This window comes from Callorhinus ursinus, unplaced genomic scaffold (assembly GCF_003265705.2).
Source record: "Callorhinus ursinus isolate GAN/ISIS: 27379988/994484 unplaced genomic scaffold, GSC_fseal_2.0 scaffold18, whole genome shotgun sequence".
Classification (NCBI taxonomy): Eukaryota; Metazoa; Chordata; class Mammalia; order Carnivora; family Otariidae; genus Callorhinus; species Callorhinus ursinus.
In genome coordinates, this window is record NW_027397080.1 from 153224 (window position 1) to 165674 (window position 12451).

At 44.6% G+C, this 12451-nt stretch overlaps 1 protein-coding gene across 7 annotated transcripts in view; it reads left to right on the forward strand.

The window, feature by feature from the left end:
- MKNK1 (MAPK interacting serine/threonine kinase 1) overlaps positions 1–12451 on the forward strand; it is a 42935-nt gene that overhangs the window by 7886 nt on the left and 22598 nt on the right. For 4 of the 7 annotated variants that reach the window (XM_073902660.1, XM_073902661.1, XM_073902656.1 and 1 more), the window contains exons 2-5: positions 1377–1547; positions 8031–8085; positions 9269–9375; positions 11520–11621. In XM_073902660.1, the coding sequence (XP_073758761.1) occupies positions 9360–9375; positions 11520–11621 (118 nt within the window). In that variant the 5' untranslated portion in view covers positions 1377–1547; positions 8031–8085; positions 9269–9359. Of the gene's footprint in view, positions 1–1376; positions 1548–8014; positions 8086–9268; positions 9376–11519; positions 11622–12451 lie in introns of all 7 variants that reach the window. The other 3 variants (XM_073902659.1, XM_073902658.1, XM_025855961.2) reach the window with 3 other exon arrangements.

A 12451-nucleotide genomic window follows, 5' to 3' on the forward strand; every position in this document is an offset into this window, starting at 1 on the left:
CGAGCTTGGGACACATGATTTGAGGTCATGGTGAAACATATCCGGCTTCCAGTTAGAAAATGTTAGCACAAGGGCCCAGAATTCAGATTTTTTTTTCAAGATTTTATTCATTCATTTGAGAGAGAGACAGAAAGAGCACAAGCAGGGGGAGGGGCAGAGGGAGAGGGACAAGCAGATTCCCTCCTAAGCATGGACATGGGGCTCCATCCCAGGACCCTGAGATCATGACCTGACCTGAGCCAAAGTCAGACGCTTAACTGATTGAGCCACCCAAGTGCCCCAGAACTCAGATTTAAACTGTATGTTCAGAGCTTTTCCACTGGGGAGAGGAGAAGTAGGTACTCCTTTTGTAGGGAAATTGACAAATCAGCTTTGACATATGATAGCTAGAGTCCAAAGATTGAAAATTACAGTGGACATATAGAAAATGAAGTTATCACACGGAAAACTAGCAATAATTATGCATTGGGCCTAAAACCTTGTTCATGTTTATACCACCTGCTGTTCTTAGCATCTACTTTATCTTTCTGGCTCTGTTGCCTCCTGCCTGTGAGACCTGGACCTGGCCACTAAGAGATGGAGCCAGAGTTCATTCATTTCTAAAAACATGGATGACAGGGGTGCCTGGGTGGTTCAGTCGGGTAAGCGTCTGCCTTCTGCTCAGGTCATGATCCCAGGGTCCTGGGATTGAGCCCTGCGTCGGGCTCCCTGCTCAGTGGGGAGCCTGTTTCTCCCTCTCCCTCTGCCCCTCCCCCTGCTTATGCACACACTCTCTCTCTCAAATAAATAAAATCTTTATTTTATTTTTTTTTAAAGATTTTATTTATTTATTTGACAGAGAGAGGCACAGCGAGAGAGGGAACACAAGCAGGGAGAGCCAGAGAGGGAGAAGCGGTCTCTCCGCGGAGCAAGGAGCCAGATATGGGACTCAATCCCAGGACCCTGGGACCATGACCTGAGCTGAAGGCAGATGCTTAATGACTAAGCCACCGGGTGCCCATAAATAAAATCTTTAAAAAAAATAAAATGAAAATGTCAATGACAGAGAAGTGTCAGCTTTTACCTTCCACAGGACACTCCTCAGTGAACAGAGCTGTCCAGATCTGTCCTCCAGGTCCAAGTCTGGACTCCCACAGTGGAAACAGAATCTGGAAACTTTTACTCAGACCCTCATTAAATCTTCAGATGCTTAGTATCAGCATTTTCAAATGCTCAAATGCCTGATTTTAAAAACAGGAAATCTGCCATGGTCTTGTGTATATCTACTTAGTGGTGTGACACATAGGTTTGGGGGACATGGAGGGTGATCTTTACCTTCACTGGTCATTTTAAAGAAGTCAGATTTTTATATCTTTTCTATTTCTGCTTTTTTTAAGATTTTCATACCAGATGAGGCAACAGCCAGTGGGGAAGTGAAGAATGCCTGCTACCTCCAGAGACTATTGAAACACTTCCTGGAGCTGGAAGACAGCAGCCCTCCGACAGGAGCATTATCTCATTATTTCATTTCAGTTTACAGAGGATTTACTTCTCAGAAGTTGGGCAAGGTAAGATTGGATGCATATTTTGTTTAATGTTTTAGATTGCTTTGGGTTGAAATTATCTGATACTTCCAGAGGAAAGGGTGGGTGGGAGATTTCGGTATTCAGTAGGCAGCTAGGATTAGCTGGGCTGCCTGGAGTGCCTAAGACAGTTACATAGTAGGGATGAGCATATTTCTACCAGAATACAATGGGAGAGAAGGTCATAAGGAAAACCATGCAGTAAGTAACACATATATATTTACTTGTAATTATAAAAGTAAAACAACTGTGCCATAAATAACAAAATCAAATACAACAGAGGTATGAAAAGTATAACTCTGTACCTACTGAGTTTCGTTCTCCCAAAGTAACCATTGTTAATAATGGCTTGAGGTGTATCTTTCCAAGGTCTTTTTTTTTTTAACTTGTCATATTTTTGACATATATGATCCTCTTTTGAAGTGTTCTTGAATGCCTGAGGCTCCATCATGCCTGGCAGGTTAGAAATAATGCCTTAGTTGTAGATTGGGTGAGGATGGTTTGAGTCTGATCTGTGAGCTTTCTTACTCCTTTGCTGCTGTGTGTCACCCTTCTTCATTTGAAGCTTCCCAGTGACACACCGTCTTCCCCTCTCCCCATTCCCAACCAGCTCCCCCTCCTGAATTCTCCCCTTCTTTGATTTTAGTTCATAAACATATGTTGAGGTCCCCCTCTGTGCTTGCTCCCTGCTGGGCAGAGGGGACAGAGAGATAATAGGCCCCGTCCCTGCCTTCAAAGAGGATGGACATCTCTGACTCCTCCACCATCTCCAGTCGCTTGGAAGGACTAGGACCAGTTCTGCCTCTGCAGCTTCATCCCCTCATCTCTTTCTCTTCCTTCCCATCCCTGCCTTAGTTACAGGCCTTCCTTGCCTTCCTCCCAGCCGCAGCAGCCTCTCCTTGCTCTCCCAGTCCCCGGCCAGCTGCCTGTTGGTTCTGCACATCACAGCCAGTTTCACAGCCCAGTCCCTCCCCACTGTCTAGAATGGTGGTTCACAAGTGGGCTGTGCAGACCAGGGGGTTCCTTGAAACCTTTTCAGGGTATCTACCAGGTCAGAACTGTTTTTGTAATAGCACTAAGATGGTATTTGTTGCTGCAGAGCAATAGTGGGTAGAATTGCTGGTGCCTCAGCATGAATCAAGGCCACGGCCTGGAACTGTCCTTGCAGTCATTGTATTCCTCATTGCTATACTCTCAGTTTGTTTGTTTTTTAAAAAGAAGGTCCTTATGAAGCAGTAAAAATTGCTAATTTTAGTGAATCTCAACCCTTAAGTACACATCTTTTTTATATTCTGTGTAACAAAGTGGAAATGCTCATAAAGCACTTGTGTGCATACCAAGGTACGGTGGTTGTCTCAACAAGAAGCGATTGTGGGATTGTTTGAATTACAAGCTGAACTAGCCACTCTTCATTTTTACTTGAAATAATGACTGAGGCTTGGTGAGGCTGCAGAGCACATAGGGACCAAATGTTGGAGGGCCTTGTGGCCACATTAATAAGGTTGGGTGATCTGACTTCAGCCTGCCTTTTTCAGCTTTTTATACTGTCCTGCTCCCACAAATACAGTCCTTCCCTCTTGCTTGCTCTTTTTAAAGCACATACTTCTTTACCCGCTCTGTCCTTCCTCTGATCATTCCTTCTGCCAGGAGATGCGCTGACAGCTCTGAAGAGTCAGAACAGAGGAAGAAGATGGGCCTGACTCCAGACCTTTTCCCTCTGGAAATCTTGCTATCCTAGCCCTGTCTGAGGCCTTTTGTGAATCACCACCCTGCCGGCACCCTTGTGGGCCTCAGACTGCCAACTCTCACTGTAGTTGTGTGAGATACTGCAGTCTGCCTCATTCTGGCCAGCCTACCTACACACAGGACTCTTGGGAAAAACCTGTGAAATAGCCTAGCCCCCTGGAATCACACTCACAGACTGTCCTTTGAGTGAGTTGATTGCACAGGTGACTCCTTTCATCCATCATGTCTTAAATTTGACTAGCTTCTGTTTGAGTGTACTTTTTCCTTGACCTTGTCCCCTGCATAGTAATGATACCATCAGAAATGACACCAACCAACCAATAGGTCAGATAGAAGAAGAATGTAGCCTTGTACCTGATACCAGAACTGCCGTGAAATAATGTGGTTGGACTGGTTTGTAACTCATCCTCCATAATATGCCAAAACACAAAATACAAAGTTATCTCCAAGTAAGACAAAGAAACTTCTGATAAATCAGATTTCAGATTAATATAATAATGGTAATGTGGTGATAATGCCTTTGTATTTGTGTAAGCTAGAGCAGAGCTGCCCAGCCTTCTTGACATCATAGCACACACAGAAAATTATATTCTTCAGCCCAGTGACGGGATCAATATCTCATTCACAGCACATCAGTAGGGAAACTCTGTGCTAAAGCTTCTAAATAAAAGCATTCTTGTTGGTGCCTGGCTAATTCTGACTGGCTACCGCTCCTGCCTTTCAGCACGAATGCCTCAATATAATATTAATAATATTTGATATATGAAATAATATTAAATATTCTACTAGTAATGTAATAGTTAAAAACTTGAATTTTAAGCCAGTCTATCTAGATGTAAATCCTAGCTCTGCCACTAACTAGCTTTGTGACCCTGGGCAAATTAATTACTTAATATCTTTGTACCTCAATTTCTTCATCTGTAAAATGTAAAAATATCTCATAGAGTTGTGAAGATGAAAGAAGTTAGGATATGTAAAATGTGTTTGTAGGGGCGCCTGGATGGCTCAGTCATTAAGTATCTGCCTTTGGCTCAGGTCATGATCCCAGGGTCCTGGGATCGAGCCCTGCATCGGGCTCCCTGCTCAACCAGGAGCCTGCTTCTCCCTCTCCCACTCCCCCTGCTTGTGTTCCCTCTCTCGCTGTCTCCTTCTCTGTGTCAAATAAATTAAAAAAAAAAATGTGTTTGTAAAATGCTTGGGACATTGTCTGGCATCTGGTGAGCACTGTGTAAGTGTGTGCACTGTGGCTGCTAGTACTGCTCCTTCAGAGAAGTAAGTGTCCATTTTTTGCCATTCTAACTGGTGTAAGGTGGTATCTCAGTGTGGTTTTGATTTGAATTCCCTGGTGGCTAATGATGTTGAACATTTTTTCATGTGTCTGTTAACCATTCATATGTCTTCTTTAGAGAAGTGTCTGTTCGTGTCTTCTGCCCATTTTTTGACTTATTTGTTTCTTCGGTGTTGAGTTTGTTAAGTTTTTTATAGATCTTGGATACCAGCCCTTTATCTGTAGTATCATTTGCAAATATCTTCTCCCATTCCGTGGGTTGCCTCTTTGTTGACTGTTTCCTTTGCTGTGCAGAAGCTTTTTATCTTGATGAAGTCCCAAAAGTTCATTTTCGCTTTTGTTTCCCTTGTCAAATTGACAAGGCAAGAAACAACAAATGTTGGAGAGGATGTGGAGAAAGGGGAACCCTCTTAAAGTGTTGGTGGGAATGCAAGTTGGTACAGCCACTTTGGAAAACAGTATGGAGGTTCCTCAAAAAGTTAATAATAGAGCTACCCTGTGATCCAGCAATTCCACTACTGGGTATTTACCCCAAAGATACAGATGTATTGAAAAGAAGGGCCATATGCACCCCAATGTTCAAAGCAGCAATGTCCGCAATAGCCAAACTGTGCAAAGAGCCAAGATGCCCTTCAACAGACGAATGGATAAAGAAGATGTAGTCCATATACAATGGAATATTACTCAGCCATCCGAAAGGATGAGTACCCACCATTTGTATTGACATGGATGGAACTGGAGGGGATTTTGCTAAGTGAAATAAGTCAAGCAGAGAAAGTCAATTATCATATGGTTTCACTTATTTGTGGAACATAAAGAATAATAGCATGGAGGACATTAGAAGAAGGAAGGGAGAAATGAAGGGGGGGAATCAGAGAGGGAGACGAACCATGAGAGACTATGGACTCCGGGAAACAAACTGAGGGTTTTAGAGGGAGGGGAGTGGGGGGATGGGTTAGCCTGGGGATGGATGTTAAGGAGGGCACATAGTGCATGGAGCATTGGGTGTTATACGCAAACAATGAATCATGGAACACTATATCAAAAACTAATGACGTACTGTATGGTGACTAACATAATAAAATTTTAAAGAAAAGAAGTAAATATCTGGGCTCTGTCTTCCCAGGCCCCTCCTCATTGCCTCCTCCTCAGCCTCCCATTTCTCAGTCTTGGCTCTTCCTTAAGAGTGTCTGCCCCCTTCCTTTGACTTCGTCAGGTCTCCATGGTTTGGGGGCCTCCACCAGCTGGCGACTGAGGAGGCGACACAACAGATAATTGTACTCCTTAGCTTGTTCTCACCACTCTTCCTTCTCTGGAAAGCCCTTGTGACTGAGGGAAATAACTCTTACAGGTTGGGAAAAGGAGTGAACCATAGACTTTGAAAAGAACTCTCGAGCACTCGGGAGAGGAGCATGAAGTACATTTGCTGAGCTGAGTTAGCCAGCAAAGTTGTGTTCTTAGGGGGAAAATGATCATCTTGGGTATCACATGTCAGATGCAGGAGCTGCTCAGTTCTCTGTAGGCTCCATCAAAACATGGAGAACAGATCTGCTGCTTTTGGGGGCAGTGTGGCTCATAAGACTTTTTGGAGAAGTGACAATTCTTTCAGAGGTGGGCCTTGGGGTCACCTGTGGGGAGAACAGTGGATGAAGGGTTTTTCTGGTTTTTTTTTTTTTTTTTTGGATGAAGGGTATTTAACGTGTTGGGAATATCTGTTGCTAGTGCAGTCCCACTGCAATAGGTGAGACTCCTCGGCCCCTCCTCAACAGCTCTGGGAGTTCTCTCGAATTCACACTGACTGGCCATGCTACCTCTCTTCAGCCTTAGCACACGCTCTTTCTCTGTCCTTCTCACCCTGAAGGTGAGACACTGGCCTCACCCTGGCCAGTTCCCACTCATCCTTCAGATGGCAGCTTAGCTGTCCCTTCCTCTAGTTACTAAACTGAATTTGATGCCTGTCTTCTGCTCCACAGCACCTGATACTTGCCGGTCACAAGGCACTTGTCCTACATCTTGTTTTATAGGTCATTGGATTTAAATTCCTAAGGGCAGAGAGACTGTCTTCTCTTGTATTCTTACTGTCTAGCACTGGACAATCCATAGGTTCCCAGTAAATACAGTATTTGTTGAATGAGTAACTCATCAGTGCCTTCACATCGTGTCTTCTTTGACCCTCGCCACAGCCTCGTGGTACAGGCAGCCCAGGCCTCTGACCTCTTTTGGTATATGAAGAAACTGATACTTAGAGAAGCTAAGCAAGCGCCAGAGCGCACACAGTGGTGGAGAGCCAGGATTTAAACTGGTATCTTGCAGGCTCAAATGCTCATTACATCATTTTGTTTTTTTACAAAGTTTTTCCTTTAAAAAAAAATAGCATTTAAAAAAATAAAAATTAAAATAGTGTTTGTTGTTTTCAAGGCACCAATATTACTGAAATGTTTTTTCCTCACTGATTGTTGGATTTCAGTACAGAGAAATCTAGATATGATTTTAAATACTGTATATTCAGATTCTAAATTCCAGTGTGTGTTGGAGAAAAATTATTGTGTATTTTATTGAAAATAAAACTTGGCTAAAATAATAATAGCATTTAAAAAGTAACACATTTCATTGTATAAAATTTGGAGAATGCTGAAAAATATAAAGCAGAAAATAAAAATTACCCCATCACACGGAGAAAACTATAGATTAGAAATATCCTGGATGCCAAAGGTAGCATTGAGCTTGAATCCCAGTTAAACCACTAACCAGGTGTTTGGTGTTTGGTGTTTGGTAGATTGTTTAACCTCTGAGCCTCAGTTTCCTCACCTGAAATATAATAAAATATTTACCTTGTGGGATTATTGTAAGAATTAAAATTATTGTAATGTATGTAAAATACGTAGCACAGTGCCTGGCATATATTAGGCACTCTTTCAAGTTGCAGTAGTATTAACATTTTTGTGTATTTCTGTCTAGTATGTCTACATACCTGTGCATATTCATAATTTTTAAGATGTATTCATTTATTTTAGGGAGAGCAAGTGAGTAGGGTGGGGAGGGGCAGAGGGAGAGGGAGAAAGAGAATCCTGAGCAAACTCCCCACTGAGCGTGGAACCCAATGCAGGGCTCGGTCTCACGACCCTGAGATCATGACCTGAGCTGAAATCAAGAGTCAGACGCTTAACCGACAGAGACACCCAGGTGCCCCATACATGTATGTTTCTCCTGCACATTTATATCAGGTATGTCATTGGGTCCTCACAGGGTTGCTGAAAAGGGCAGATATTATTTTAAAACCTGTTCTGTAGATGAGAAGGCTGAGACTCTAAGAGGCAAAGTAACTTGGCATAGCCTTGGTGCTATGTCTGCTAATATCTGAGGCGGGATTTTCACTTTGGTCTCCTGTTGCCAAGCTCATGTCCTTCCCTGTCAACAGTGTGCTTCCTTTCCAGCTCCACCTCTACCAGTACACGGATGGTAGACCACCGAGCCCTGACCAAGGGGAAGGTAAGGGCTAAAGGCAGTAGAAGTACTGGGAGCCTGCACACCAGCTGGAGTCTGTCTGAAAACGTAAAAGAAGTGCTCGTTTCCTCCTCTGAAATCACAAGCACGTTGCTCAATTCTATAGCAGAGACCAGGCTTCTGGCTAGAAAGTCAAGGGCCACAGGGCTTTTTCTTAGGAGGAGTTTGTCAGAGAACTCAGAACAGAATAGCCTCACTCTGCAGTCTGTAGGGCAGGGGTGGACCCACATTTCTTTCGGTGCATGCACTTTGTTACTTAAAGGGCCTGGGTGACATGCACTGCAACTAACACTAAGTATGTGCAGCATTTTCAGTGCACATTTTCTGAGGGTTGGTATGTATCTGACACTGTGCCATGGCTTATAGGAGATGCAGAGATGAACAGGCAACAGTCCTGGCTTTTAAGAACACTGGGGAGAGAGAGCTCAAGGCCAAATCCCGCCAGTGCTCTAATGGAACTTCTAACAGGGTGTTTAGGAGCAGAGGAGGAGCACTATTAGTTCTGTGCAGTGAAGCCATATATTTGCCTAATACCTAACTGATTTCCAAAGTGTTTGTACAAACTGAATTTGTTCAAAGGGGTGGAGACTCTGGAGGTGGGGGAGCAGAGACTTTTGAGCTGGGTTGTAGTGTTTGCAGTGAAAAGAAGTCTCTGGCCAAGGGAAGGCGGTGAGCTGAGGAGCAGCATGATTGTGGAGGCTTATGCTCCGAGGAAGCTTTTTTTTTTTTTAAAGATTTTATTTATTTGACAGAAACAGCAAGAGAGGGAACACAAGCAGGGGGAGTGGGAGAGGGAGAAGCAGGCTTCCTGCGGAGCAAGGAGCCCGATTCGGGGCTCCATCCCAGGACCCTGGGATCATGACCTGAGCCGAAGGCAGATGCTTAACAACTGAGCCACCCAGGCGCTGCCCGCCACCCCCAGCCCAGGAAGCTTTCATCTAGTGTTTGCATGCTTAAAAAATTAAGGTCCCACAGACCCTGCCAGTGGATTGTCTGCAATAGAATAGAGATTATGGACAGGCTCCAGTTGGGGAACCTATCAACCCCTTGGTAAGATTATGACACCTCTCCCTCTCCCCTCCCCCCATGTAAACAGGGAAATTAAGCATGGTTTTTTGTTTTTTGTTTTTTTTCACTTCACTGCCTTCCTACATTTTTTTCTTCCTAGTTTCAAAAACAACTCTCCTTCAACAAGTTCTGTTTCCAAGGAAAATCTTAACCATTTGTCCCTTCTGGCGTACCCTCTTCCATTGAAATCCATGCAGAATAGACCAGGTACTCTATCTTTTTGTGTGTGAAGTCATAAAATCTAATATTGAATATGCGGCAGTGCTCAGAGGTATGATTCTTCCACAAGAGGCTCCCTCAGCCCTGCTGTGGTAAAAACCAAGTATAAATTGCCTCTAACAGGGTTTTCTAGCTAGAGTCGTAAGTATGTCTGTGCATCCCCTATGAATTATAATGCTTCCAGCTCTCTTGCTGCTCCTCTGCATTGCCTACCTTTTGGCTGTTTTGCTTGTCCTTAGGCCCTCCGTCTGAGTGCAGGCAGAGGAAGGAAAAAGAGAAGGGAATCCAAAATCGGTCCAGTCTGCACTTGCCTCGCAGCACTGAGAAGAAAACGGATTGGCACTGGACTGCGCACAAGGGCAGGGCGAGAGGGACGGTGGCCCCTCCTCCTCAGCCTGCTGTCCTAGTGGCCAGTGCCCCTCCCTGGGCTCCTGAAGAGCCCCCTGGGTTTCATTTCTGTAGAATTTCTCACTGTGTTGGGCAGCTTTTTCCCTTTAACTTACCTTAGTGAGGGTGGATATTGAGTGCTGATATTTAAGTTGGATTCTTTGAATTCATAGTGTGTTGCCGTCCCCAGATAGATCTTGTGCTTGAAACTGTTGGCCAGAGTAATATTTTGAGATCCTCTTGGATTCCTTTTATCCATGTGCTTATCTGTTCTCTAAAGTATAATTGAAAATCTACTGTCATCAGATCCAAAAATGGGAGGAAGAATGCACCTAAACTGAGCTGTCAGACACTTGGCTGCCTAACCATACTTTCCGGATTATGGTGTGGAAAGTGCCATCGTTCTGTGTGCTCTCTCCTAATGGATGTTGTGTACTTGCTTCTGAGAACAATATAGAGACATGCTTCGGCCCTAATCAATCTTCCCGAGCAGACTTGCCATTTTTCTGACCGTGTTCAGCCGGGGTCCTCTGAGAAGAAAGTGGGCCTTTCCCCTCAATGGGCAAAGAGCCAGTTTCCATTTCAAAATCTCTTAGAAAAAAAAAAAAAATCCAACAAGCCAGAGCCTGTGTTTATTGAAGGTTGGTCTAAAAGTCTCTCACACTGCATGCCCCACCAGCACCCGAGTGCTTCTATTTTAGAAGGATGTAAAGGTTTAATCACCCTGGTGGGGATTTAGACCCAGAGACTTCAGAGAAATCTTATTATTTCTAACTGCAGGCAAAGAGTATTAAGGCTCACTCTGGATCAGGGGCATGACATGTTCTATAAGTAATTTATCTTTAACAGGGGAAGGCCCTTACCAGAGTGTCTTAGAAACAGTGCCCTGATTGGGCCCTGGTTCCCTGTTCCTCCTTTCTCTTTCGCCCTCTCAGTCTCCTGTTTATTCTTTCCATCCCTACCCTTTCCTGGCTGGTGTGCCCAGTGTCGAAATGTCTGCCTCACAAATCTGCCCTTTAACATGGGGAGCCTCCCTTTAACCTGCTGGCCAGTGAGAGATAATAATGTTTTTGCAATAAATGACCTTATGCAGCAGCCTGGTGTAGACCTGTCAACTGCAGACTTCTGAATAGACCCTAACTGCATCCTCTCAAATAAGAGGATGCTCGGGGTTCCACAGGTACTCAGGTCTGTGTTCCTAGACCTGAAGTAATTTAGGGCCATCCTCAAAGCCATCCCCTGCCCTTGTTGTACCTCCACTGACGGCCTGTGAATCCCTGTGCACATCCACTCGGATGTCACTGAGCATATGATTTCATTTGCAGGGGCCCCTCCCAAGCCCACGCCCTTGCTTAGCTCCCTGGGTCTTGCCTTTCTGGTGGTGAGGCAGGAGGACATCACAGGTGGGATTCTGCTTATGGATTCATTGTTTTTGTTGGGAACTACAGTTTGACTGGTGGCAGATCTAAATCCATATCCTAACGAGCTTGGTTAAAGCAGGTTCTGCTATCCTCTTTTAATCTAGCCTGTCTGTCTGAGTTCCTTTCCACAGTTAATGATCTCCAATAATGGCTTTGCCTTTAGTTTTGCCTCCTGGGTCAAACAAATCAATAGTCCTCACAGATATTTAAAAACCCATCAGTGTAAAGCTCCTGGGTCGCCCCTGCCCCCCTTTTTTTCCCTTCTGGATGAACTTATGACTTGACCGGTATAGTGATATTTCCCTTATATCTCTTTTTCCCCAGAGATGGGCAGCAGTGAACCCCTTCCCATTGCAGAGGGTGACAAGAGGAAAAAGAAGAAGCGGAAGGCCCGGACCACTGACTCCTTACCAGGGAAGTTTGAAGGTTGGTCACACGACTCCTCAGATCTGGGCCTGTGGCTCCCCGAGCATGGGAGCAGCATCCAGGTAGCCCATAGGTCTAGATCAGAGCATGCGTCATCTGAGAGTCAGCTTGTCCTTATCTGTGTGACAGAGATGAAAAGTGGGATGACAGAGCTCTCGGATGATGCACTCTGAATGGTTTCAGCACTTCACCAGGGCATAGAAAGACCAATCCGTCAGACTTGGATTTGGAGTGAGATTGCTTGGTGTAGTTCGGCCCTTTTCTGATGTGATCTTTGTCCCGGCTGTTCCTGAAGGAGCTGCTGAGAGGTAGAACCACTGTGTAAAAGGATGAGAGAACAGCAAGGGCCATGGCTCCAGATGAAAGTTAAATCTTCTAGAAACAGAGGAGTTGACTCCTAGAGATCACAGCTACTTGTGGTGTATGCATTTGACTCCATTTTAAGAGCACATGCTGTGTTCAGGGGATACGGTGTTGGATCATCAAAGATTTTGAACACTGTGTGAGGCACAGGCTCAGTGCTGGTCCTGTCATCGCTGGGCACGCGATGGCATGAGGTGAGTCATTATACACTTTTGCAAGGGACTGGAGGGTCAGTAGCTACTCCAGGAGTGATGTGCCCCCTTCACTTATCATGTTTCTTTTATTGTGAGACCTGAAATAGCCTTCCCTCATCGTCCCTCTTTCCAACGTGGCAGATAGACTAGTGAATCGATTGTTTTATAGAGTAGTTCTAATAACAAGCCTTTTATGAATAAGGGATATTGGACTTCCAACGACCAAACTATCCTGACATGCACGAAAGGCTAATACCAATATATCCTTTGTGA